The 27,554-nt window shown below is 54.1% G+C and overlaps 8 protein-coding genes across 8 annotated transcripts; 3 read left to right on the forward strand and 5 right to left on the reverse strand.

Annotated features, from left to right (window-relative positions):
* Window positions 1-652: 652 nt before the first annotated feature.
* CCOS01_01999 (uncharacterized protein) lies at window positions 653-3,280 on the forward strand (the record flags this gene model as incomplete). The annotated part of the gene is made up of 1 exon (XM_060450191.1): window positions 653-3,280. One exon carries the CDS (start codon window positions 653-655, stop codon window positions 3,278-3,280), a length of 2,628 nt encoding a protein of 875 aa, XP_060318841.1.
* Window positions 3,281-3,618: 338 nt separating this feature from the next.
* On the reverse strand, window positions 3,619-5,091 carry CCOS01_02000 (uncharacterized protein; the record flags this gene model as incomplete). Its single annotated transcript, XM_060450192.1, has 1 exon — window positions 3,619-5,091. One exon carries the CDS (start codon window positions 5,089-5,091, stop codon window positions 3,619-3,621), a length of 1,473 nt encoding a protein of 490 aa, XP_060318842.1.
* Window positions 5,092-5,596: 505 nt separating this feature from the next.
* Window positions 5,597-7,745, reverse strand: CCOS01_02001 (uncharacterized protein; the record flags this gene model as incomplete). Its single annotated transcript, XM_060450193.1, has 3 exons — window positions 5,597-7,117; window positions 7,182-7,475; window positions 7,533-7,745. The coding sequence occupies 3 exons, from the start codon at window positions 7,743-7,745 to the stop codon at window positions 5,597-5,599; spliced, it is 2,028 nt and encodes a 675-aa protein (XP_060318843.1).
* A 1,422-nt stretch (window positions 7,746-9,167) lies between these two features.
* Window positions 9,168-10,111, forward strand: CCOS01_02002 (uncharacterized protein; the record flags this gene model as incomplete). Its single annotated transcript, XM_060450194.1, has 2 exons — window positions 9,168-9,485; window positions 9,668-10,111. The coding sequence occupies 2 exons, from the start codon at window positions 9,168-9,170 to the stop codon at window positions 10,109-10,111; spliced, it is 762 nt and encodes a 253-aa protein (XP_060318844.1).
* A 342-nt stretch (window positions 10,112-10,453) lies between these two features.
* Window positions 10,454-11,455, reverse strand: CCOS01_02003 (peroxin 11C; the record flags this gene model as incomplete). The annotated part of the gene is made up of 1 exon (XM_060450195.1): window positions 10,454-11,455. One exon carries the CDS (start codon window positions 11,453-11,455, stop codon window positions 10,454-10,456), a length of 1,002 nt encoding a protein of 333 aa, XP_060318845.1.
* Window positions 11,456-13,697: 2,242 nt separating this feature from the next.
* CCOS01_02004 (uncharacterized protein) lies at window positions 13,698-14,046 on the reverse strand (the record flags this gene model as incomplete). The annotated part of the gene is made up of 2 exons (XM_060450196.1): window positions 13,698-13,718; window positions 13,774-14,046. 2 exons carry the CDS (start codon window positions 14,044-14,046, stop codon window positions 13,698-13,700), a joined length of 294 nt encoding a protein of 97 aa, XP_060318846.1.
* A 1,876-nt stretch (window positions 14,047-15,922) lies between these two features.
* On the reverse strand, window positions 15,923-18,592 carry CCOS01_02005 (eukaryotic translation initiation factor 3 subunit 8; the record flags this gene model as incomplete). Its single annotated transcript, XM_060450197.1, has 2 exons — window positions 15,923-18,177; window positions 18,244-18,592. The coding sequence occupies 2 exons, from the start codon at window positions 18,590-18,592 to the stop codon at window positions 15,923-15,925; spliced, it is 2,604 nt and encodes an 867-aa protein (XP_060318847.1).
* An 862-nt stretch (window positions 18,593-19,454) lies between these two features.
* CCOS01_02006 (PROCN domain-containing protein) lies at window positions 19,455-26,619 on the forward strand (the record flags this gene model as incomplete). Its single annotated transcript, XM_060450198.1, has 2 exons — window positions 19,455-24,084; window positions 24,137-26,619. The coding sequence occupies 2 exons, from the start codon at window positions 19,455-19,457 to the stop codon at window positions 26,617-26,619; spliced, it is 7,113 nt and encodes a 2,370-aa protein (XP_060318848.1).
* Between the last annotated feature and the right edge of the window lie 935 nt (window positions 26,620-27,554).

The following is a 27,554-nucleotide window of genomic DNA, read 5'->3' on the forward strand; positions in this document are numbered from 1 at the left end:
CAATTTGACCCTTCATTTCGGAAGCCCGAACCTCAACCCAGTTTGTAGATTCAACTTCTCGATGCTAACATAGCTGATTTCCTCGCACTTTCTAGAAGCTCACAAACCATGCCAGTCACTATTCAACAGCTCTAATGTCATGGTGCTCCATTCTGGATCCGAACTAAGTGTGCGGTGTTAATAAGCAAGAAGTGTCATCACACAGTCTTGTTACTCTGAGTGCCAGACTTCGAATTTCCGAAGCATGCGGCAATCTGTATAATTGCGCACCGTGTACTGGAATAAACTGTTCCAGTTTAGGCTACTGTTTGAATGTAGATTTTATGTTTCGTGCCGAATGCTTTCAATTGGCAATGCGTACTATATTCTGCATGACGGCTCATTGGATGGATTCGAAATATTATGCAGTAATAGCGCTTATGCATAGCCATTTGATTTCTACGAATAGAAGTTGCCACTTCCTTCAGTTATGGAACTAAATCAGGCGAATGCTGATGCCTATTAAAAGATGAAATGCCAGGTCTTAACTGAAACCCACCGCGACACTCTCAATGTTTGACATACGTGGGCTAGGAATCGCGTCCAGTCTCGGTGCATAGGGCATGGTATTACGGAGTATTTGACATTTTATTGATCGACTGTCCAAATTGCCATGACATACCCTGGGAACTCATTGCGCAGGGAGCTGGAAAATCGCTGGGAACTAGACATACCGGAATACGAATACTCGCCCATCGACCGAGATGCACAAGAGCAGCGCTTCCTCATCCTCCATCCGTGTCCCGGCGACAAGAGCGATCCACAGAACCACGTAAGATGCAGCATAGAAGTACGACCGCTCGCCAAAGCCGGGCCGTTCATCGCTATCAGAGACAGTAGAGGCTATCGGCTGCTGAGGGATGTCATCGAGATCGATGGCAAGGGACTCGTCGTCCCAGTCGCGTTGGAGGTCTTTCTCAGATACTTTCGCGGTCACCGCCTGCCCGTGACATTATGGATTCGGCACATCTGCCTCGAAGAATTCTCCTCAGCAGAAGATCAGAAGGAGTACTGGACCCGTGACTTCCTCGACTCAATGTACGCAAGGGCAACTCAGGTCGTGAGCATGACCGAGGTCGTCACCGAGCTGCTGGAGAGGGGCATAGTGGAAAAGAGGATCCAATCAAAGTATCGAAAATGGGACAAGACCTGGCACTACATTCAAGACAAATCGGAGCCACCGTTCCGGTTCACCTTGCCCAAAATCTATCCAATCAAGCTAGGGAAAAGCCCATCCAACGATGCGACCGTTACGAACCTCGACTACGTGCCGCTCGACATGCTCGTCGGCGAGATCCGTATTCTCGTCGTGACACCTTCAGAGGACCGCGAGGCACCAGTCATCGCCCATCTGGCCCATTGCCCGATGGTGTGCGAAGTGTCCTACCACGCTTTGTCGTATACCTGGGGCAACGCCGGGGATACAGTCGAGATCGTTGTCAACGGCCATAGGATGCAGGTCCGGCGGAACCTAGAGCAGGCTTTGCGTACCATACGGAGCAAGGAAGTGTCAACGCCCATCTGGATCGATGCCTTGTGCATCGAACAACTAAACGTTGCCGAGCGGACTAGACAGGTTGCACGCATGTTTGACATCTATGACCGCGCATCCCAAGTCATCTGCTACGTCGGCGAGCACAGCGACGAGACCGATATGGCGCTGGACTTTGTTAAGCCGATGGACCAGCTCAAGATTGAGATGAATAAGAAGGGTGAGTACAATATCGGGAAAGAGGGGAACAAGATTGGCCCGGATCTCTATCCTGCGCGTTGTGCAGCTTTGTACAAGTTCATGTGCCGTCCGTACTTCAGACGAGTCTGGGTCGTCCAAGAAGTCGCCATCTCGTCAGATCCCGCAGTGATAGTCGACAACCGCAAAGCCGTCGCTTTCGGGTCCCTCGACGCCGCCGCGTACAACTTGCAAGCCATGATTGCTTTCAACCCCGTTCTCAGGACGCAGATGATGAGCGCAGACCCGCAGCTACACCAGTTCGGTCTATCGTACGACGAGCTCATCTTTATCCGTAAACTTTTCTACTTTAGGCACCTGATGGCCGGAGGAGAACTCTACTCCCCGTTCTTCTCACCCACCGTCCGGAAAGACAGCCCTGGCTTTCTCGAGGCCGCCATTCTCACACGAGACTTCCAGGCAACCGACGGCAGAGACAAGATCTTTGCTCTGTGGAATTTGGCGCAGGATAAGGAGGGGCTCGACTTCAAGCTGGATTATAACAAAAGCCGCCAACAAGTCTTTGTTGACTTCGCAACAGCTTGGTCAAGACAGCACGGAAGTCTCGATATCATCGCCGCCTCTGAGCCATGGCACAACGTCGATAACTTCTACAGTCTCATGCCGTCGTGGTGTCCCGACTGGACCGTCCCAGCAGCCACAAGCTGCCTCGTCCGCCGAGAGAGGATCCCCATGAGGTCCATGAGGCTGATGGACGACTTGGACGGCGAGCTTTACTCCGCCGATGGAGGAATTGGACAGCTTCGCGACTTTGAAGAACTCTTTAGCTTCAACAAGGGCATTCTCAACTGTCGCGGCATTGTCATAGACGAGATAGATGAAATCATCGAAGACCCAGGGAGAATCCCCTCAGGACACGTATTCCATCCACCCGATCCAGACGCCTTCTACAAGTTCCAAGAGTGGACAGCAGCCATACCAAAGATCTATAAAGACCGCGAAGCCAACCCGTACGATGATCCTCTGCAAGCAGCCATCGCCATGTTCCACGGCGACGTGACCTCGGCCTGGAATCGCCGCGGACAGGACCCAGAAAAGCTGGAGGCCTTGAGTGCTCGCCTCAATAAGACCAAGGAGCAGAGCGCGTGGCTTCACTACGACTGCATTACTGCAAAGTCGCGCCATATCCCGACGCACGAAAGGCCTTTCAGCTATGAAGGGCGTTGGTGGTTTGATATCGTACAGTCCGTGCTTCGAGGAAGGACGCTTTGTATCACGAAAAAGGGGTACATGGCCCTTTTGCCTTCTTACATCTCTGAAAAGACTTTCGACAAGCCGTGGCTCTTGGCTGTGATAGCGACGTGTTCTGTACCAGTATTGCTGCAAGAGGTTGACAGTGTAGATGGGAAGACTGTGTACAGGTTTGGTGGCACCTGCTTCGTCCAGGGATGGATGGAAGGGGAAATGCTGATGAGACCCGAAGACTCGGTATCGCCGGCTGGGTTCTGGTTCACGGACGAGACAAGGAGGAATGCGTTGCATATTCGTTGAGGTCTTGTCGTTTATTGAGATGGCCTCTGAAGTACCACGATGAAAAGTGCGTGGCTACCCAGAACCCCCTTTCCCTTGTCGTGCTACATCACGAACCCCAGGTACACGGCGTCTATGTTCGATCTTTCTGATATTTACACCAGTCAGAGAACGAAATTTCGATCATGTGTACTACTTACAAAATATGTCTGAGGCAATACATCTCTTCGGCACATTCTATTAGTTACTCAGATTCACATCCGGGGGGTGCTTAGAAGTATCACTCAGCCAGAGACTAAATATGTTGAATCCGTCTATGCCTTGAACTTATGCGTATAGAATCGCACCAGCATTCGCTCTTACTCAACTACAGCGAGCGCACTATTGACCCTATTATTCCCTTCAAGACCCGCAGGAAATCGGTTCTCAACAAACCTCAACTCGACACCCGGCCGGAACACCAAACAATGCGAACTGCCCCCGAAGTGAAACATCCCAATCTCCTGCCCCTTCACAACCTCCTCCCCAGCCCGTACAGTCACCTCGCAGCTAGACACCTCCGTCATACCCACAAACACAATCGCCATCAACCCGATCCTCGGATTCCGCGCCTGGATATACACCACCGCCCGCGTCGCCACGGAAGCGGTGTACGCCTGCGATCTACACGGCGCCTGCGGATCCGGACCATCTGTGTCTTCATTGTCGTTGTCACACGCGGCTATACCCTGGTATCTGTTGACGCTGAAGTACGTCCCCGGAATCATCTCGACCTCGACGATCCGCCCACCCACTGGCGCGTGCCAGCGGTGGTAGCTGAAGGCGTTCAGGTAGGCCTGGTAGATCGTCCCGCCGACGAACTGCGGCGCGAGCGCGTTGTTGTTGAGCATGCCGGCGAGGGAGTACGGCTGGCCCTTTAGCGTGACGTCTGCTCGTAGGGCGACGTCGGATACGACTTGCAGCGGCGCCGACTCGCACGCGTTGACGATGACCGAGGTGTTGTCGTCGACTTGAATGTCAACAGTGCCACTGCTGCCCGTGACAGACAGCTTCTCCCCGCCGTTGTGGTCCTCGTCATCGGGAAACTCCACAGGCCGCACCCCCTCCCGAAACCGCCTTACAAAGAACGCATCCCACGATTCATACCCAAGCGTCTCCATATCCTCAGCATCGGGACAAACAAACAACTCCTTAAACCCCGACCCTCCACCTTCCAACCTTCCATTCGCCCTCTCCGCCATCACAACCTGCCCAGAAGCAGACACCCAAGCCCTCAAACACCCCCTCGACTCCCCCGAAGCAAGAAACTCGCCCCAAGCACTTAACACCTTCCCCATCGCCTCATTTACCTCCGACCTCCGAAAGAACTCGTAACCCGCCGCCGTGCCCATGGGATAATTCAACAAGGCGTTGATCGGCGCGGCCACGAACCCCATGGCATCCTCATTACCCGGCCGGTCAAAGAACTGCGGCCCGGAGCGCATGATGACGTTGACGACCTGCAGGAACTGGCGGAAGGACTGGACGGCGGGTTGCTCTGTCGGGTCGCGGGGCTGGAGGGCGGCGGCTTGAGTGAACATTTGGTCTGCTAGGACAGCGAGGTGGGGGTCATTTTCGACGACGGTGCGGAGGTTGGTGAGGCTTGGGTTTAGGTCGTCGACAACGGTGGCGGTGGCGGTCTCTAGGTTCAGGGTGGGAGTGGTGGTTGTTGGTTGGTGGATTTTGTGGGCGAGCCATTTTTCAGAGGTTGAGACATCTTGGTGGTTTGGTGGCTCGAGGCTAGGTTCGGCGTCCTTGTTGGACTTGAAGCTGTGGATGAGATAGTAAAGCATGATGAAGTGAGGCCGATGAGTTGCTGCGTTTGGGAGTAGATGGTTTCAGTGGCCGACATGAAGGACACCAGAATGTGTGCCGGTACGAGGTGAGTATCGAGACAAATTTGTTAAGGGACAAGATTTATACCATATTTTCTAACAAGCAACGCGTACTCCTGAATGAGACGAACCTTATGAGTAGGCTCTTGTGCCCTGGCATCGACTCTCGATGTTTCACGGGCAGCTAACGTATTGGCAGACGACATGAGACAAAATCCACTTGTCTTACTGCGGGACTGCAGGATGCCGTCAGATCGTCCAATCGGACCACAACCGCAGTCAGGAGCTGAGGCTGGGGTGACACGATTTGCACAGCTTTTGACATATCTGGTGTCAACTTTCAGGCCGATCAAGCAAACGTCTCAACACAGCTTCCAATGTTTCTCTCCCTTCACCGCTACGACTGCGCGGTCCCCTTCCTTCGATACGAACACAACACAACGGGGTCCCGGTTCCGCAAGACTCAGTGCTCGCAAAAGTTCCACTCCATAGTCGTCATCACCCCCATCCCCTGCTCGGCAATCGTCGTCCGCTCCTCCATCAAATCAGTCCGTATCCTCTTGGCCTCCTCGATCCCAATCGGAAAATCCATATTATCAAACACCATATCCGTAACCTCGGGCGGCAACGTCCCCAACCGGTCTCCCGGCGCCGCGCCCTCCTTCCACCACCCCCTCTGCTGCGGCGGCACATTCGCCGTACCAATTATCGGAATCCTCGGGTCCACGAGGAACAGCGCGAGGATCTTGCGGTGGCCCGCCTTGGTCTTGTCGACGAGCTCAAACGGCGCAACGCAGTGCTGGTAGACGTTGGGGAACGCGAGAAGCCTGTCCTCGCGCGTGAGCACGCTGCCGAGGCGCTGGTTCGTGTCCGCGACGGAGTTGATCGCCAGCGTCCGGTCAATGGTGTGGAAGTCGCCCTGCTCGTAGTTGAGCTCCCCCATGAGCTCCTCCCTGTCGGCGACGGTGCGGAAGGCGAGGTGGCTGTCGGTGATATTCTCGTTGTCGTAGTAGTAGAGCGCGGTGGCGGCGATGTGCTCGTTCAGCTGGCCCTCAATGTGCCAGGACCCGCCGTCGTACGTCGGCTTCTCGGGCGTGAGGTGGATGTTGGCGAGCTTCACAATGACCTGGATGCGGTCGGCATGATTGAAGAAGCCGGAGGTCAGGTTGATGTCCTTGGGCTGCAGCTCCATGGGCTTGTACGCGGGGACCGGTGGCTTCTCGATTGGGTGGGTGCGTTCAAACCAGATCTTGTCTCTCCGCCAGACTTCGCGGCTGGGCTCCTCGGCGCTATATCCGCCGGAGTCGTCGTTGAATTCGTCCTCGTCACGTTCGGCCTCGTCTGGGTCTACCGGGCGGTTTTCGGGACAACACCACCGGCTGCACTCCGCTAGGCATTGTGTCCGGGCTGATTCACAGGGGATGCGGAGGATCTCGTAGTCTTCGTGCCACCTGTAGACCAGATCCCACATGGGGAGAGCCTTCTCGAGCACCTTTTCGATGGTGGTGTAGAGACTGGCATGATGCTGGGGGTGCAGGTTGTTGATGTAGCTCATGATTTTCGGCTTGCCCTCCTCGATGTCGATGTCGCACGGGAGCCACTGGTACTTGACGGACCACAGGTCGTCGGAGGATTGGTGGTCGGGATACCTCTTCTTGGGAACGGGGATGACGTCTCCTGTGCCGCAGGCCGCCAGCGTGTCTTTGAGCAGGATGCGCTTAGCGGCGACGATGCGAGACTTTCCAAAGACAAGAGGCCAGAGAGAAGGGTGCACGAGGTCCAAGACCTTGCCGTCGCTACCGGGATGCCAGTCCTTTTCGTTCTCGGGTATATTTTCGAGAGCGGCCACGCCTTGTTTGAGCTCCTCTTTTACTTCCGGGGTGATGGCGCTGTCAGACTTGATGACGGCGGACGAGGCATCGAAGATGGGGATCAGGCCAGTGGCTTCGAACAGCTTGGCTTTCTCGCGGAGCTCAGCAAGCGCCTGCATTGCAGGTTAGGGGTCGCTGTTCAACGAGAAGCCGTCTCAGATGCAGCCTAGTACTTACAAAGGTAAACAAATCGTCGTCGAAATAAGCATACTTGAGACCCACAGCCTTCCAGTCAACAGCCATGACCTCCTGCTTCCACTTTGCAACAATCTCCTCATCAAAGACCTTGACATGCCAATCGGGCTTGTTCGTGATCTTCTCAACGAACCACAAGATGGCGATCTCTCCCCACGTCAGGGTGGATGCCTTCCACTCCTGCACGGCGCTGGGGAACGCGGCATCGTCGTCGGGCATCTCCCAGAATTCTTTGCCAAAACCTGGGCGTATCAGGGGGGCGATCTCGCCGTCGTTCTTCCTTATTGTTAGCCACTATACTACCATGATAGGGGTTGGTTAAGGAAGTCTTACGTAGGCTTGAAAGTCATCCGTCATGTCCGACCGGTCCAGGACGGTCCGGATGACGAATTCGGGGACATCCTTTCCGAACTCGCTCTTGACCCATTCCGCACCGCGCGCGAGGGTTGGAGTGATGTCACCAGGTAGGCTGTCGGCCCACTTGCAGAGTGTGAGCCGCTCGCGGACAGTCAGCGTGGTCGACATATTAGCTGCTGCCAGTTCCATTTGTGGCAGTCAGAGACCGAGTATGATAAGAGCTGATGAAAACAGCCTCGATCCAATTCCTGACCACGATGGTACGAATGATGAGACGATGGGATTGCAGATGGATTTCGATCTATTAGTGCGGAAGATCTCGAGCTCTTGTACAGCACCGCCTTGAGGATCGCTAAGAGGCAAGGATGGGGATCGATGCTAGACGGCCGTGGGATATTTGTGGTTCCAATTAGGCTGCAACGCGTCTCGACGGTAAAGTTCAAATGGTTTAAGGATGGCGCCTAACAGTCGCAGAGGCTCGACCACAGGACGCGAGATTCCCACGAAGTCACGTTGCTTGTCGAATTCTCCCTTTGCCCATGTCTGGTCGTGCTGTTGCCTGCTGCTGCCTGTGATGGTGGGGACCGCCGGACCGCGGAATCGACCGAGCTTCAGGGAGCGGTACTGACCAATGGAAAGCAGCCGAGGAGTCCAATGCCGTGAAACAAGACTACCACCTATCTGCCTCGATAAAGTCTAAGGTGGCATACTGTTGAGCTGGTGTGAGTTAAGAGTGCAGTGCAAATCTGCCCCCGCATGCACGCATGGCCTAACGAACACGTGATGAGTGCAGATGCCGTAGACGGGCCGAGAGACCGGGCCCGCGTGAGTAGAAGACCCGCTATCGGATATGGGAAAGCACTCCGGATGGGTACCGGTCCGGAGCGGGGCGGCGTGGACAAGATCGGAGGCCGAGTCTCTGTCTCCTACCTACATTATTACCAATGGAACGCGCGCGGTAGCGGTCGGATGGATAAATGAGAATAATATGTGGATTCTCATAACGTCAAAGAGCGAGTCGGGAAAATGCGACTGCCGCAGCGCCGCCCGCCTTCGCGCTTGCTTTCCGCTTTCAAAGAGCTGAGTAAGGAGGGTCACCAACCAATCTGCGAAGGCCGAAATGAAATCTCTTCCAACCCATGGGTCGGTCACATTGAGAAACCAGAAGTCGTGAATGCGGTGAATGAGATGTTCCATTTAATGCCTCAGTCGAGTTCACGATATTTTTCCAGAGAAAACGTGAAGTTGCTGGCATCTGATTCTGCTCTTAGGAGCAAAGTGGGCTTCTAGCCAGTCTCCAATGTCTCTCCAACACAGAATCTGGCGGGGAGTGGTGGCCAATCGAACAAACCCCAAATCCAAGCACCGTCAGCCGCGCGGTGTACTTGCAGGGGCTACTTTTCCTACTTCCGTCTGTAAACAGTTTAGTCTACCCGCCGCGGGCAATTCCTACAAGCCTTAGCATATCGCTCGGATGGTGGGGCGGCGGCGGCGTGGTCTCCCGCGCGCGCATGATCCCAGGATAAAACCTCCAAAGATCATCCCCCCTCCCCCTCCATGAAATAAGCCAGAGAACGAAACTTCCTTTGAACTGCCCTTTCTCCAAATACCATGAAAGTGGTAGCGCCTGCAAGCAGAATCTTGTCGCAAAGTAGCCGCACCCGCGCAGTTCATCTCATCTCCAGACCCCATCGACATCCCTTCCCGGCGCACAGCGCATTCGCAAAAACTCACTACCCAATCCTTGAACTTCGGAATATCCGTACCTTCAACACCATGTCTGCCAGCACGACTGAACAACCACAAGCAACGCCGGCGGCGGCAGCACCGTCGATGGAGGATGCCACTCCAGCGAAGCCTGAGTTACCACCTCTGACCCCGGCCGAGTTCAAAGTCTACAACCAAATGGCAGAAAAGATGAACTACTTTGTAAGAAACCCACTCACTCACGCGCCCCAATCTCATCACGCACCCTCATCCCTTCAAAACCTCACACATCCCTGAATATCCTCAATCCTCCCACACACCTAAAGCAAATGAGACAAGACAAGACACTGTCCACACTGCCTCAAAGAGGAAAAAAAAAAAAAAAAGACTAACCTCAAGCCCAGCACAACCACTTCCGCCACCAATGGACCCTCCTCCACACAGCAGCCTCAACCGGCCGCCGCCCCCAAAACATGTCCCTCAAGCAATTCCTCGACACGGGCCTGCAATTCACCCGCCATCTCACGGCCCACCACGGCATCGAAGAAGCCCACGTCTTCCCCATGCTTGCCCGCCGCATGCCCGAGTTCCGCACCGGCGGCCGCGGCGGTGGTGCGGAGCTCCTCCGCCAGCACAAGCAGATCCACGACGGCATGGACAAGTTCGAGGCCTACCTGCGCGCCTGTCGCGACCGCGAGACGGAGCTCGAGCTCGGCGTCCTCAAGGAGAAGATGGATAGCTGGGGGGAGGTGCTCTGGACGCACCTCGATCAAGAGGTGGAGACGTTGGGGGCGGAGAATATGAGAAAGTATTGGACGATGGAGGAGGTAAGGAGGATGCCCATGTGAAGTCGTCGTGTACACATGAGTGTGGTCTGATCTTGGGGGGGGTTGGCGTTTAGACTGGGAAAAGAGGCGGAGATGGGCATAGCGTTTTGTGCTTGGGATTCTGATATTTTGAGAAATATATTGACATCTATTGTATCATAAACATGAAAAGAAAATTTCGTACTCAACACCAGCGAGCAGATCGCCCGCGTCACAACAGACTCTGATACCACGAAGCTTTACACAGAAAAGCTGTCTCGATAGTAGCGGCATGGTGCGTCTATCCGTCTCATATGCACCTCTTCCCCGTTTCCAGTCTTATTCGAGTTCTCAGCGTCCAACGGCCCAAGCTGCTCTCCCCTCTCACGCAGTCTCCTTCCACAGCTGCCGCATCTGCACAACACCAGGGATACTCCCCAACAACCCGATCCCCATCTCCGGCACGAACCCCTTATCCATACTCCAGTGCACCGTCAGCGGGAACCACGAAGCCTGCCTCGCCAGCGTCCTGCCCCAGACGTCCGCCCACTCCTTGTACTCCTCGCTACCAACCTCCAGCTCCCCGCGCCGGATCGCCGCCCGCCGCCGCAGCTTCTCGATCGCCAGCCGGCCGAGCTCGCTGCCCACGAACACGCTCCAGAACCGCACGCTCCACCGCGCCGCCGTCCCCTGCTGCTTGGGCGTCATCGGCAGCACCCCCTTGGACGCGAGGTACGACGAGCTCTCGAGCGACTGCAGGATCAGACACGCCACGACCTGCAGCCACGAGAGGGCCCGATCCAGCGCCGCCTCCGACGCGTCCTTTGTGCCCTTTTCCCTTTCTTCCTCAGTGATGGCCGGCGTCGTCATGAGGCGGCGGAGCCAGAGGTACAGGGGCAGCAGCGACCACAACCTCGTGATCGTGCGCGCCTCGCTCAGAAGCGACGCCAGCGCCCGCAGGTGTCCCGCGACGCGCATGCCGCGGCTAGCCGCTGCCGCCGCGGGCGGCGCCTTGCTCAATAGGATAGTCGTGTCGGGCGGGAGGGAGAAGGCGAGGGCGACGAGCTTGCGGGCCGAGTGGCGGAGGGCGGAGACGCTGAGGGAGTCGATGACGGAGGCGGCGAAGCGGGAGGTGTAGCAGAGGCAGCAGAGGACGGCGTCGATGCCGGACGGGGTGGCGAAGCAGCGGTTCAGGTGGGCGACGAAGGCGTCGACGTTGGAGGGCATCGCGGCGAGGATCTGGGCGAGGGTAGGCTTCTTCGTCGTGCCTTTTGGAGTAACCGAGGCTGGTGATGCGGCGGTCGGCGGCGCGGGCGCGGCGGGGATGGGGTCGCCGGAGGGGAGGTCGGAGACGGCGGGCGCCTGGTCGGCTGTTTCTGTGGACATGATGGGCGAGGTGTTGGCCGTCTTTTTGTTTTTTGGGGTGGGCTTTTTTGGTTGTCTCGAGGAACCCGATCTGTTGGTGGTTTCTTTCCGTCCAAGGAAAAAGTAAAGAGGACGGTAAAAGAAACCGAAAACAGTCTCACGACGACCAGGGGTTTGTGCGAGACAAGCTTCTTGGTAGGGTACTGTTTTCGAGCTCGGTGTCGGTGGTAAAGCTTTATCCCGAAGATCGGAGGGCGAGAAGTGACAGAGGAAGAGAGGAAGCGGGTTGGGAAAGCTTGTATGTGGGTTTCTCCTCTGTTCGACGTCACGTCAATGGCCAAGCTTGTGAAGAACCGAAGGACAGGCAGGAAAGGGGACCCTCTAGGAAGTGGGAGGAGCTTTGGTGTTGTAAGAAAACCCCGACTAAAATACAAGTCACCCCCAAAAATCGCTCTCTCTCTAGTTCAGAAGAGGTTCAGGAAAGAGGAAAAGGTAGCAGACAGACGGGCAGGGAACGCTAAAATAAAGTCCAGCTGGCAGCTGCAAGAAGAACCCAAAGCCGTTGTCCCAATTAGCCATGTTCATGCGCCGAGGTGGATGCTCCGTTGCAGTGCTGGTTTTTACCGAACGGCACACGCCGATGGATGCCATGGGATGGTCACAGGGTTTACTGTCATGTAGCTAGGTAATCGCCTAAGGGACTCGTCTCGTTAGAGCAGGTAAAAGCTCCCTTCGGCTCATGTTTGTGCGACGCAATAAAAGAATGGCGTTGCTGCCGGCGGCGGGCCGATGCTCCCACAGCGCCATGGAGCTGCACCGCTGCAGAAGTGCATCTGTCTTTGCTTCCCTGGTGGGAGAGTTCAGGTTGTTCGGCATTGGAATGGATGCCACAATGACCTCGGTTGAATTTGATTCGGCAAGCGCGGCGGGTTTTGGTGGAGAGGGCTCGGAACTCTAGCTCGGAATGAAAAGCAGGTGGGAGCCAAAACAGAGGGAATCCAAGTAATCAAAGGAACGTGCCCACGCTGCCCCGGATTTTGGCCGTTATCAGATCAAATTTTTAAAGCGCGCACACACCGTGACACACCATTCCATGTCGAGGAATCTTCGTCATGTACTCCATGAGTCCATAGGTATGCCTTACTCACTGCCAGTGGAGTCTGTCTTGACTCTGAGTACTTCATGAGCTCATTCTCCAACGGGGCTTGTCCGAACACCTAAAGCCCTCAATATTGGGTTAAAGTCCGATCATCCAATACTTAATCCCGATGAGTTGCTCAGGCTCGTCGTACCATGAATGGGATGCCGAGTGGATTACGACACAGGTTGTCCACATTTTCTACTGACATTCGCAAAACCGGTATCCGCTTCCATTCGCATATGTCAAGTGAGGTCTTTCTGCTGAGCACGGGCCTTCTAATCTTGGAATGGCTTATCGGTATCGTTCATGATTTATCTATGATCATTAACAAGGAGCTTTTCCCTCAAGAGAACAGTGTTCGCGTTCGTTACCTTCGACTTTGGCATACGCGCCTACAGGGACCAACTGCAGTTGGCGTAACAGTTAGGTTACATTCTCGCCAAGAGCCTGTAGGAGCCATTGTGCAAGCTGTTTTCGGATATCTGGGGCTGAAACTCGACAACGTATCAACTGCGTGGGTGCCTTTGTGAATGTACAGTAATGAGAACTCGCTGCGCTCTCTCCAAGCGGCAAGAAAGAAATGATTCCAAATCTCTCAATGTTTTAATTGCATCTGATACCAACAAAAGCAAGCTCAGAAAGTAAATACATGGTGAAAATCTAGAGAATGATTTATGTCTGCAAAAGCTTCTCGAAATCTATTATCTGTCCTCAAGCTGCCGCATATTTTCTTATATGCTCCCCTGATGTGAGGGTTGTATCTGAACCCGAACTTGCTCACCTATTCGACGCTAGTAACCAGGCTAGGCTTATTCACCTCCATTATTGTCTAGGTGGGGGGGATATAGAGCTGGTGCTTAGGGATGTTATAGACTGCGGCGTGTTGTTTTTCTTAGGTGTTGAATATCCTCAAGACTCTAAGAAACAAGAAGATTGATAAGGTAGGCTGAGAATGAATAGTTCTCTTGAATTGGTTGTTATACTCTAATTTTCCATCCGAATCTACTGAAGTCGAGTCCTTCAAAAAATCGTTCTGTTCCTTTTGATCTACAGGAGCCAGTGACGAACACCCAAGCTTTAATGCAATGTCTCCAAGCTCGTGTCCACGCTGAGTGCCATACTCTAAGAAGAGCAGCATTGCCACTGGATAACTATGTAAGCCGACGGACGTGAAACAAGTGCGACATCTTGTACTTACCGACTGGTATCCCTTGCATTCGAATTTGTTGTTACCCAGGCCTGCGGCGCTCAACATCGTATTCTTCTTCACGACGAGCGTCTTGAGATCGGTTCTCTGATCACACGTCATGGCAGGACCTCCGTCAATGGAGCACGTCCCCGTCATGGTAGCCGTCCAAGTCTTCTCGTTTATCGAACATACAGTCTGCCGGGCGTCGAGCTGCTCGGTGGGCAAGCCCTGGGCCAGAGAAGCCAAGGCAGCGGCCAAAAGAACGAGAGTGTGAGAGAACATTGTGTAGGATGTATCGTGGTTCGATTAGAGGCGATCTGTTAGAAGCGATGTGTCAACTGCGGTTGTGTGAATGGAATTCCTCTATAGAGACGACGAGATATAGCCAGTCCTTTAAATAGTCTATGGCATCTTGCGGCTGTCTGTTGTTGCAGATAGAGCTGCCGGAATTGCAATTGTAAGTCGGCGCCAACTGCGAGTCATGATGAACCTTATATAAATTCGGATTTATTAGACGCGGAGCGTGCGGTGCTGTGGAAGGTTTCCACTGAAGTGAAGTATACTAAGTCAGCTCTTGGGACCTGTGAATTACTGATGTGGGAGCCGATCCCCTGACCGGCAGTGCCGGGAGTTCGAATTACTCCGTATATACTTTGGCCAAGACCCCCACTGTAATGAGAATCAGAACTGCATCTGGGGATACTGTCATTTATCTGATACTTCAATGGACTACAGCTCTCGGAAAGCGTATACTAGTTCTGCGAACCTTTGTGCACAATGTTATCGCTATCTTATCGAACTATCTAATGGCTAAGTCTTTTTTCTTCTCTCTCTCTCTTCTCCGTGATTGACTCAACTTTCTCGTCAACCTCGTTCTCTCATGGATCTTGGTGTAGATTAGCCTGACCCATACTTCATACAGCAAGAATACGAGAGGCACGATGATGGTATTCAGTCGAGTTGGTGAGGACTCAAGTTGGGATTGTGAAGGCATTAGTTAAAAGACGGAAGGAACTTTATAAGTACGGATGAACGCGTCCGTGACTAGTCATCGTCACAATCTATGTCATACCACACAAGGACAAACCTCGTGGCCGAAAGGAAAGTGAGACTGTCTCATGGCACCTATGACGTCGAAAAAGATAGTCGATATGTACGGATGCCGAAGAGGCCACGTTCGGCAAGCGGCGACGGAAACCCTTCAAACTCTAAATTCTTGCGCTACAATTTCGATCCACCCAAGCAAGGCCAATAAGTCAAACGCCTGGCTACCTCTGCCTACCTGCCTCCACGCCGAGCCGAAGAGCATCTAAGCCACCAAAAATTGCACTACGCGTAAGTGCTAAAACACAAAAGTAGACGCATCTTCAACAATCTGTAACAAAAAGAAAGTACAAAAATGTTAACCCGAAGAGTGGCTTTGCCAATCGCGGTGAGGATTTGAGCCTCACGCGGGGGTCGAACCCGCAACCTTGAGATTAAGAGTCTCACGCTCTACCGATTGAGCTAGCAAGGCGGGTTATTTGATGGATCCTGAGACCCGTTGTTGGTGTCAAGGCTCGGAAAGGAGTCTAAGAAGGGTCGTCGTCTGTTCCCAGAACGAAAGTCGTCGATTACATCCCGTTCGGCGGCTTAGCAGGCAGATTTCGTGTGATTGTGGAATGTGGTGTTGTCAGAGTTTGACTGAGGCTGAGGGGGTGTGGGATTGGATTCCGTTGGAGATTTCTCCGAAACCCAATTGTTTGCGAATTTGGCATGTACACATCTCGAAGTTCACGAGGGGAAGAAGCCTATAACCATTTTGGGACGCCCGCACGAATCACAATTACGCTGTTGCTCGCGGAAAAAAGTCTTAAACTCAGTGTCTTCTTACTATACGATGGCAACATATTGGGAATACGCCCAGGGAAGGCCATCAATCGTGGTAACGGCTAAATCGTGACATTCATACACACTCTGCATCGTTGGACGTGACGTAACTCTATCAGCTTCTATTCCCTGAAGCTACAAACACCTAACCAGCCAAGGCTCTCTTTTCTTTCTGGAACCCCGCGCGGCCGGTATTTTGGATTAAGCAACCCAACCCTAATGCAAGATACAAGCGTGAAAACCCCAGGAACCCACCCCCGTTTCGATTCTTCTTCTTCCACTCTCACTCTCAACCCCGGACCGCAGCACCCAACGCGCCGCCCGTGAACTGAGTGCCACCAGCCTGCCGTTGGGGGTTGCCGCCCGTCCTCGCGCCTCCTCTGTTGCCGCCCCTCGCGCCACCGCGTCCGCCACGGCCGCCGCGGCCGCCCTGTCTCTCGAACGCGTTGGCAGAGCCCTGGGTGCGCTGCTCCAGTGTCCGCTCGTTGGTCTCGATGAGCGCGCTGGCCTTGTCTGAGAGGGTAAGGGCGAGGCTCTGCAGACGGCTGAGCTCGACGCCCTTACGGAAGATGACGGTCGATGTGACCTGGTCGAGGGACGCTGCGAGCTCCTCGTGGCTGATCATCTTGCTGACGATCGCGAGGACCTTGCTGGCGTCCAGCTCGAACATGTTGCTCAGCGTCTCCACGGCCAGGGTGTCGTAGAAGGGAGCGTAGGTGAAGAGGTATGTCCGCAGACCCTCCTCCTGGATCTGCTTGGAGAGCATGGTCTTGATGTCCTCGGTGTTGGGCATCAGGTCCCAGATCTTGATGCTGTGGATAAAGGTGGTGGACTTCTTCCACTCGCCAGCAGCCAAGGCCTTGGAGGCCTGCATGACGTGGTCTCTTGTGTTCTCGGGAGGGCCGGTGAAGATCTGGCGCTCGTGGTACTCGAGCATGCGGCGGTAAGTCTTGCTAATAACACGCTTCTTGACGTCGGGGGAGGAGCCAGTCTGCGCCAGGAGGGGGATCTCCAGCAGCATGCTGCAGGTAAGGTACACGCACTCGAGGAGCTCGAGGTTAATGTGCATGTGGAAGGGCAGCTGGCGCTGCTTCTCGAGCTTCTCCTGCTCGGGTGAAACCTGGCTGTATCTCTGGATCATGACACCCTGAGCAAGCAGCTCTTTCTGGCGACCACTGCCGCAGATCTCCTGCAGTGTGTTCTGGGCGTCGTAGACGAGACCCTGGCGGAAAGCACAGAGACCGACCTGGACAAGGGTGCGGTTGTAGAGGATTTGAGAGAGGACGTCAAAGTTAGGAATATTCTCTTGCAAGTGAGACATGAGCATCATGTCACGAGCCTTGTAGTACTCGTCGTGCAGGGCAAGGAAGTAAACTTGGCACAGCATAGCACGAGCGCGGAGAATGCCCTCGGCGTTGGTGAAGAGGTAGTTGCAAAGGACGTTGACGAGGTTGTTGGCATCCTGAGCCTGGTCGCGGGGGGTGATGACGGACTCGACGGTAGAGGGGACGTTCTTCCAGCAGTTGTCCTCGAGAATCTTGACAACCTGGGCGGGCTTGAAGTAGACGTGCTCGAGGCGGCGAGTGACAACACGGTTGATGCTCTCTTGGGGAATCTCGAGCTCGGCATCTTTGCGGAGGTACTCGTAGTAGAGCATGCCGCGGAAGATGGTGTTGTAGAGGGCGCCCTCATCGGTAAGGCGGTCGATGTACTCGGAGGTGTGGGGATCGATATTTTGGAGGGAACGAGTGAGCTCATCGTCGAGGCGCTCGACGTAGGAAACAATGCTTCCAGGAACCTTGATGTACTTCTGGCCCTTCTCCAACGCGGGGGGCTTCTCATCATCATCCCACTCCTCGGCGTTCTCAACAACAATGTAGTCCTTGTTCTGCTCGAGGACCTCGAGAAGAGAGTTCAGCTCCTTCTCGGCAGCCTTCCAGTGATCAACAGGCATGTAGGAGGCACCGCCGGAACCGAGATCGAAGCGGGTAGAGACCAGGGTGAGGAGGACGCGGATCTTCTGGTAGGGTGTGTTGGAGATCTCGTTGAGTTTCTCCATGATCTTGATCTGCTCCTGCTTGTCGGTGTTCTTCTTACCGCGAGTCTCCATGATGGCTCTCAGGTGCTTGAAGATGCTCTCAGGGGTGAACTGCAGAGTACGGCCACCCTTTCCGACGGTAGCAAAACCCTCATCGTCATCGCCCACTGCAGCCTCCTCGGTGGTGTCGACGAAACGGGCAGTCTTCTTGGCCTTGGGCGCGGGCTTCTCCTCTTCCTCCTCGGACTCCATGAAGGCATCCTTGTCGGCCTTGTAGGCATCGACCTGGGACTGGTAGTCCTTGACGATCTTCTTGATCTTCTGCTTGACGGCGTTCAATCCACGGGCAGAGGTGGCGTTCATTCCCTTCTTGGCGGGAGTGACCTTCTGCTTCGCAATAGCCTCGTTCATGTACTCCTCGAGCTCGGCAACGGCCTTGATGTAGACCTTGGGGGTCTTGCCACCCTCTTGAAGTTTTGTGACCTGGCGGTTGAGCTTGTCGAATTCTGCGCGTGGACGTTAGCGCCCGTGTCTAGAGCATCTCGTGGTCGATTTATTCCGTCGTATCTTACCTGTGGAAATGGAAGCCCAGTCACCAATCTTTTGGCCGTTCTCGATAAGCTTGATGGTCGCCTCGAGCTCCTCGATACGCTTGTCCTTGGCACTCTTGACCTTTACCCGCTCCTCGTCTTCGCTGTCTTCGCTCTCTGAGGAAGCATCGCGAAGGAAACGCGAGGCACCGGCCTTCTTTCCACCATCACTGTCGTCGGAATCAGAGTCGGAGTCATCCTCCTCCTCCTCCTCATCAGAGTCCTCCTGGTCTTGCTGCTCCTCCTCTTCCTCCTCCTCGGAGTAAAGCTCCTCCTCGTCGGAAGACGAGTCGGTGGAGCTGTCGTCTCCGCCGCGGAAAAATCGAGACATGTTGGCGATCGCTTTCGGTTCGTTCAGGCGACGTTTTTGGCTGATGCGACTGGGAAGCGCGGGATCGACGGAAGTTGTGTTGTCGTCGGGACTTGTCACGGGGGGTCTTCGGTCAACCTGTCGAGAGGGGCTCCTCAAATTCGGGTTGTGCAAGAATTTGACGGGAATTTTTGGTGGGGGAGGAGGGTTTAGCGAACAACAGCTGGCAAACCGTGGTCCAGGTGGCAGCGGGGTGTTGTGTTGCGGCACTTGTGGAAATTTTTGGCTGGGCTCTGTGGAGCTGACGGGTGGCAGCGAGAAAAGCCACGCTAAGAAAAGTTTCAGGCACTTCCTTTGGTTCACCAGGGAGAGTGCCTTCCTTGCCTGCCTGCCTACCTATGTTCGACTCACCTCTGAGGCTCTGAACGCACCAGCCACACCCATCAGAAGTGGATCCTTCCCTAGCTCTCGCCCACCCACCGGACTATCTGTGGCGCCGCAGGAAACTCGAGCTCACGTCCTCACGTGATCCATCCTCTCCGAAACAGGCTAGCGCAGAATCAATTGGCCTCCTCGTCCTGGGACAGAGCTGCATTACCCAAAAATTTCGATGGCGCGGCGAGGTCAAGGTCGATGAACTCATCACCCAACGCCTAATACCAACAACATTGCGCCCTTGGTCTCATCGCCGCGAGTTCCCGCGAGGCCACCGACCGAGTTTTCATCATCCCAGCGTAGCTCAAGACCGATACTGAGCATCGAGTCGAATTGCGCTGCGTCTTCCTTTACGACTTTCGCGTCTTGAAAGTCGCGACTGCGACTCCTCGACTTTGACGACCTCCTTCAACCCACCCACACGAGACGAGTCAACCATCGAGTCGAGATGTCCTTTCCACCACCACCACCCCCCGGATGGGGTCCTCCTCCGCCGCCACCTCCTCCTCCATCATCGTCCCTCCCTCCACCACCAGCCGCACCAGCTCCCCCGCCGCCTGGCTATCGCCCTCCGACCGATCCCCAGATCGCCAAGTTCGCTCAAAAGAAGAAGGAATGGCTTCGAAATCAGCGCAACCGATTCGGCGAGAAGCGCAAGGGTGGCTTCGTGGAGACACAGAAGGCAGATATGCCCCCTGAGCACCTGCGCAAGATCGTCAAGGACATTGGTGATGTGTCGCAAAAGAAGTACACCAGCGATAAGCGTAGTTACCTTGGTGCATTGAAGTTCATGCCCCATGCTGTCATGAAGCTTCTCGAAAATATGCCAATGCCATGGGAGTCTGACAGGAAAGTCAAGGTTCTGTACCATGTCAACGGCTGTTTGACGTTGGTCAATGAGATCCCAAGAGTCATTGAGCCTGTCTTCTTTGCGCAGTGGGCAATGATGTGGACGTTTATGAGGAAGGAGAAGGCCGACAGACGTCTCTTCAAGCGCATGCGATTCCCCCCTTTCGACGACGAAGAACCGCCTCTGTCTTGGTCCGAGAACATCGAGGATGTTGAGCCCTTGGAGCCTATTCAGATGGAGCTGAACGAAGAGGAGGATGCCGCCGTGTTCGAGTGGTTCTATGATCACAGGCCACTACTCGATACTCCTCATGTCAACGGAGACAGCTACCGGTCGTGGAACCTCAACCTACAACAAATGGCAACGCTTTTCAGATTGAGTCGACCTCTCATCTCTGACGTGGTGGATAAGAATTACTTCCACCTCTTCGATTTGAGGAGCTTCCTCACTGGAAAGGCCCTCAATGTTGCCCTCCCCGGTGGGCCACGGTTCGAGCCTCTGTACAAGGATATCGATCCCAACGATGAGGACTTCGGAGAGTTTAACGCCATCGACCGCATCATCTTCAGAAACGCTATTCGCACAGAATTCCGGGTGGCTTACCCCTATTTGTACAACTCCCTTCCAAGAAGTGTGCATCTAGCATGGCACTCTCACCCCCAGGTGGTCTTTGAGCGATCAGAGAATCCCGATCTTCCCGCTTTCCACTTTGACCGCAGAATCCACCCCATCTCCTCACGCGCGGTGGCACCAAAGAACCTCACTATCAGTCACGAGGATGAAATCTTTGGTCCCGGCAACAATGAGGAGCCCGAGGATGATGCATTTGAACTCCCTGTCGAATTTGAGCCTTTCCTCGGAGAGGAGGAACTGACCAACGAGGACACAGCGTCGGCAATTGAGTTGTGGTGGGCTCCTTTCCCCTTCGATCGTCGGTCAGGTCGCATGGTGCGGGCTCAGGATGTCCCTCTTATCAAGCAATGGTACTTGGAGCATCCTCCTTCCGACAAGCCACCTGTCAAGGTCCGCGTCTCTTACCAGAAGCTGCTCAAGAACTTCGTCTTGAATGAACTACACAAGAAGAAGCCCAAGGCACAGCAAAACCAAAACCTGATGCGCAACCTGAAGCAGACAAAATTCTTCCAGCAGACTGAGATTGACTGGGTTGAAGCTGGTCTTCAAGTCTGCAGACAGGGTTTCAACATGCTCAATCTCCTTATTCACCGCAAGAATCTGACCTATCTTCACCTCGATTACAACTTTAATTTGAAGCCCGTCAAGACCTTGACTACCAAAGAGCGAAAGAAATCCCGTTTCGGAAACGCATTCCATCTCATGCGTGAGATTCTGCGTTTGACCAAGCTTATTGTAGATGCCCAGGTGCAGTACCGCCTTGGCAATATCGACGCCTTCCAACTCGCCGATGGCATTCTCTATGCTTTCAACCACGTCGGCCAGCTTACCGGCATGTACCGCTACAAGTACAAGCTGATGCACCAAATTCGTTCTTGCAAGGACTTGAAGCACTTGATTTACTACCGCTTCAACTCCGCTCCCGTCGGCAAGGGTCCTGGTTGCGGTTTTTGGGCCCCCGCTTGGAGAGTTTGGCTGTTTTTCATGCGTGGTATTATTCCCCTCCTCGAGAGGTGGCTCGGAAACCTGTTGTCCCGTCAGTTCGAGGGTCGCCACAGCAAGGGTGTTGCCAAGACAGTCACCAAGCAGCGTGTGGAGTCTCACTTTGATCTCGAGCTACGTGCGTCCGTGATGGCTGATCTGATGGATATGATGCCCGAGGGTATCAAGCAAAACAAGGTCAACACTGTCCTTCAGCATTTGTCTGAGGCATGGAGATGCTGGAAGAGTAACATCCCCTGGAAGGTGCCTGGTCTGCCGGCACCCATCGAGAACATCATCCTGCGTTATGTAAAGGCGAAGGCCGACTGGTGGATTTCTGTCGCTCACTACAACCGAGAACGTATCCGCCGTGGCGCAACGGTTGACAAGACGGTGGCCAAGAAGAACGTCGGACGTCTCACCCGACTGTGGCTCAAGGCCGAGCAAGAGAGACAGCACAACCACATGAAGGACGGTCCCTACGTCTCTTCAGAAGAGGCTGTCGCGATTTACACCACCACTGTTCACTGGTTGGAGTCTCGCAAGTTCTCTCCCATCCCTTTCCCCAGTGTGTCCTACAAGCACGACACAAAGATTCTCATTCTGGCACTGGAGCGCCTGCGAGAAGCTTACTCTGTCAAGGGCCGTCTCAACCAGAGTCAGCGCGAGGAGTTGGCTTTGATTGAGCAGGCATATGACAGTCCCGGCACCACTCTGGAGCGTATCAAGCGTTTCCTCCTTACCCAGCGCGCCTTCAAGGAAGTCGGCATCGATATGAACGACAACTACAGCACCATCAACCCTGTCTATGACATTGAACCCATTGAGAAGATCAGCGATGCTTATCTCGACCAGTACCTCTGGTACCAGGCCGACCAGCGCCACCTGTTCCCCGCGTGGATCAAGCCTTCAGACTCCGAAGTACCGCCGCTCCTGACCTACAAGTGGGCTCAAGGTATCAACAACCTCGACAAGGTGTGGGAGACTGAGAATGGAGAGTGCAACGTCATGATCGAAACGGAGCTGTCCAAGGTATACGAGAAGATCGAGCTGACTTTGCTCAACTCTCTGCTCCGGCTGATCATGGATCACAACCTTGCGGATTACATTACTGCAAAGAACAACGTCCAGTTGACGTACAAGGACATGAACCATGTCAACAGCTACGGTATGATCCGTGGATTGCAGTTCTCTGCATTCGTTTTCCAGTACTACGGTCTCGTGCTCGACCTCCTTCTCCTTGGCCCTCAGCGTGCCAGTGAGATCGCGGGTCCTCCCCAGAGCCCCAACGACTTCCTTCAGTTCCGCGACAGGGAGACTGAGACAAGACACCCCATCCGTCTCTACACCCGTTACATTGACAAGATCTGGGTCTTCTTGCGGTTCACAGCTGATGAATCCCGAGATCTCATTCAACGTTTCCTCACTGAGCAGCCTAATCCCAACTTTGAGAACGTCATTGGATACAAGAGTAAGAAATGCTGGCCTCGTGACTCGCGTATGCGCCTCATGAGACACGATGTCAACCTGGGCAGAGCCGTCTTCTGGGATCTGAAGAACCGTCTGCCTCGTTCTGTTACGACAATCGAGTGGGATGACAGCTTCGCCAGCGTCTACAGTCGTGACAACCCGAACTTGTTGTTCTCGATGTGCGGTTTCGAGGTTCGCATTCTGCCCAAGTGCAGAAACCAGAATGACGATTTCTCAGTCAAGGACAGTGTCTGGTCCTTGGTTGACAACACGAGCAAGGAGAGGACGGCGCACGCCTTCCTTCAAGTCACGGAAGAAGACATTCAAAAGTTCAACAACCGAATCCGTCAAATTCTCATGTCATCGGGTTCGACAACCTTCACCAAGATTGCCAACAAGTGGAACACTGCTTTGATCGCGCTGTTTACGTACTATCGTGAGGCAGCAGTGTCTACCGTCAGTTTGCTTGACACTATTGTCAAGTGTGAGACCAAGATTCAGACAAGAGTCAAGATCGGACTGAACTCCAAGATGCCCTCTCGTTTCCCTCCGGCAGTGTTCTACACGCCCAAGGAGCTGGGAGGTTTGGGCATGATTTCTGGATCGCACATCTTGATCCCTGCCAGTGACAAGCGTTGGTCAAAGCAGACTGACACTGGCGTCACGCACTACCGCGCCGGAATGACGCATGACGAGGAGACGCTCATCCCCAATATCTTCCGTTACATTATTCCGTGGGAGGCCGAGTTCATTGACTCGCAGCGAGTCTGGACAGAATACTCACAGAAGAGATTGGAAGCGAACCAGCAGAACCGCCGTCTGACTCTTGAGGACTTGGAGGATAGTTGGGATCGTGGCTTGCCGCGCATCAACACTCTCTTCCAGAAGGACAGAAGCACCTTGAGTTTCGACAAGGGATTCCGCGCTCGCGCAGAGTTCAAGATCTATCAGCTCATGAAGAACAACCCTTTCTGGTGGACTAGCCAGAGGCACGACGGAAAACTGTGGAACCTCAACGCTTACCGTACCGATGTTATCCAAGCTCTTGGTGGTGTCGAGACCATCCTCGAGCACACGCTGTTCAAAGCAACGGGTTTCCCATCATGGGAAGGCTTGTTCTGGGAAAGAGCAAGCGGTTTCGAGGGTAAGTTCAAGTGTTTATCCCTACTCAAACATTTTAACTAACTTTGCAACAGAATCCATGAAGTTCAAGAAGTTGACAAACGCTCAACGGTCCGGTCTGAACCAAATCCCCAACAGACGCTTTACCCTTTGGTGGTCACCTACGATCAACAGAGCCAACGTCTACGTCGGTTTCCAAGTCCAGCTTGATCTGACTGGTATCTTCTTACACGGCAAGATCCCTACTCTCAAGATTTCGCTCATCCAGATTTTCCGCGCCCATTTGTGGCAGAAGATCCACGAGTCGGTCGTCATGGATTTGTGTCAGGTCTTTGACCAGGAGCTCGAGTCCCTCGGAATTGAGACGGTGCAGAAGGAGACGATTCATCCCAGAAAGTCCTACAAGATGAACAGTTCTTGCGCCGATATTCTTCTCTTCGCTAGTCACAAGTGGAACGTCACTCGACCTTCACCCTTGTTTGACACCAAGGATGTTATCGAGCCCACCACTACGAACAAGTTCTGGATCGATGTCCAGCTCAGATATGGTGACTACGATTCTCACGACATTGAGAGATACACTCGTGCCAAGTACCTTGATTACACCACGGACAGTGCCAGTATCTATCCTTCAGCAACCGGTCTCATGATTGGTATCGATCTGGCTTACAACCTGTACTCTGCTTACGGCATGTACTTCCCTGGTCTGAAGGTTCTCATCCAGCAGGCCATGGCCAAGGTTATGAAGGCTAACCCCGCTCTCTACGTCCTGAGAGAGCGTATCCGCAAGGGTCTGCAGCTTTACGCCTCTGAGAGCAACCAGGAGTTCCTCAACTCTCAGAACTACTCTGAACTCTTCAGCAACCAGACGCAGCTCTTCATTGACGATACCAACGTCTACCGTGTAACGATTCACAAGACCTTTGAGGGTAACTTGACCACCAAGCCCATCAACGGTGCCATCTTCATCTTCAACCCCAGAACCGGTCAACTGTTCCTGAAGATTATTCACACGAGCGTTTGGGCTGGTCAGAAGCGTCTTGGACAGTTGGCAAAGTGGAAGACAGCCGAAGAAGTAGCGGCGCTCATCCGCTCTCTCCCCGTGGAAGAGCAGCCGAAGCAGCTCATCGTCACCCGCAAGGGTCTGTTGGATCCCTTGGAAGTCCATTTGCTCGACTTCCCCAATATTGCCATTAGAGCCTCCGAGCTGCAACTTCCGTTCCAGGCAGCCATGAAGGTCGAGAAGCTGGGAGATATGATTCTTCGCGCTACCGAGCCGCAGATGGTACTCTTCAACCTCTACGACGAGTGGCTAAAGAGCATCTCGTCATACACCGCCTTCTCCCGTCTGATACTGATTCTGCGTGCCCTCCACGTCAACCCGGACAAGACCAAGCTCATCCTGCGTCCGGACAAGACGGTCATCACACAGGACCACCACATCTGGCCGACGCTCTCCGACGAGGACTGGATCAAGGTCGAGACGCAGCTGCGCGATCTTATCCTGAACGACTATGGAAAGAAGAACAACGTCAACGTCTCGAGTCTTACTAGCAGCGAAGTCCGTGACATCATTCTGGGTATGGAGATCTCCGCGCCCTCCATGCAACGCCAGCAGGCCGCCGAGATCGAGAAGCAACAGCAGGAGCAGCAGCAGCTGACGGCTGTGACGACAAAGACACAAAACGTCCACGGCGAGGAAATCATCGTCACAACAACGTCTCAATTCGAGCAGCAGACATTCGCGTCCAAGACGGAGTGGCGCACTCGCGCCATCGCCACGTCCAACCTGCGCACAAAGGCAAACAACATCTACGTCTCATCTGTCGACAACGACCTCGAGGAGATCACATACGTGATGCCTAACAACATCCTCAAGCGCTTCATCACTATCGCCGACCTCCGCGTCCAGGTCGCCGGCTATCTCTACGGATCCTCCGCCCCGGACAACGACCAGGTCAAGGAAATCAAGTGCATCGTCATGATCCCTCAGATCGGTGGCCTGCGCAACGTCCAGCTCCCCCAACAGCTGCCCCAGCACGAATTCCTCGAGGGTATGGAACCCCTCGGCGTAATCCACACCGCTTCGGGTGCAGAACTCCCCTACATGTCCGCCGCCGACGTCACCGAACACGCTCGCCTCCTCGACGCCCACAGCTCGGCTTGGGACAAGCACGACACCGTCACCGTAAACGTGGCCTTCACCCCCGGCTCCGTCTCCCTCTCGGCCTGGGGCCTCACCCCCACAGGCTACAAGTGGGGTGCCGAGAACAGGGACACGCAGAGCGACCAGCCCCAAGGCTTCACGACGACCATGGGCGAGAAGCGCAAGCTCCTGCTGAGCCCGCGCTTCCGCGGCTTCTTCCTCGTGCCCGAGAACGGCATGTGGAACTACAGCTTCATGGGCTCGGCCTTTGCGGGCATGGAGAAGAAGCCCGTGCACGTCAAGCTCGATACGCCGCTGCCGTTCTACAGCGACCAGCACCGTCCCGTGCACTTCCACAGCTTTGCGGAGCTCGAGGATATCTGGGTCGACAGGACTGACAACTTCGCTTAAGGAAGTGCTTAAGGCGGCGGTGGTGGTGGTGGAGAACAAGATTTCGTCCACGCGGCCGCTGTTGTGCGTTTCAAGGGAAGATGGGCATTTCGAGGCTGAGGCTGAGGAGTTTTGCCTTACCGAGAGAGAGCCCTTCATCTACCCAAAACGGACATTACACGCACGCGTATACATACACACACGCTCAAAAGAAACACACAAAAATAGGCTAGAGATGGGGAGGGGTGGCTGATCAATGGGAAACTTAATGCATTGTATCCGGGACATGTCTTTTCCTGGATGGCGAGAAGGAACGTTAAGGTCGGGGGCACCACGATTCCCGGGCAGAATGTTTTACGATGGTGGATTCTCAAGAACGAGAGAAGAGAAGAGAGACGAGCAGGGAGAAGGGCAGTTTCGGGAAACGCGAGCATCACGCCAGGGGAAGGGTGAGCGAGCGGTGGGAGGGAAGGATGAAATCGCGGGCAGGGGGGAAGGGGGGAGGAACGAACATGTGTGCGATTAAAGGCAAATAAGCGGCGTTTGATAGGTTTTGACAGCCCAGGCTCTTTTTATTTTGAAACCAAACTGTACTTTTTTTGTCCGAGTATTATTTTTCAAAGAGTCGAGAGAAAAAAAAGATCAGGGGAGATTTTTTTTTCCTCTTCTGTCATCATGCAATCCATGACTTGTCAACCAAGTGTCACTTTGCATTTGACATGTTGAGTGGGCTCGGCGGCGGCGGCGGGTGTCACAGAAATCGCAAGCGAACATCAAAACTGTGTGAGAGAGTGAAGAGAAACGTGGTGCCAACTGCCTGACAGTAACTTCTTCTATCCTTGCTTCCATCTCCATCTAGATCGTTTGGTAAGAAAAAGTCAATTTCTCACGAACATGGTCAAGGAATTGCACAGGATGAGCATACTACCTTACCAAACCGCCAGATGTGGGAGCTC

The sequence above is a fragment of the Colletotrichum costaricense genome (genome assembly GCF_030867565.1).
Source record: "Colletotrichum costaricense strain IMI 309622 chromosome Unknown Scaffold_2.1, whole genome shotgun sequence".
In the NCBI taxonomy this organism is placed as follows: domain Eukaryota; kingdom Fungi; phylum Ascomycota; class Sordariomycetes; order Glomerellales; family Glomerellaceae; genus Colletotrichum; species Colletotrichum costaricense.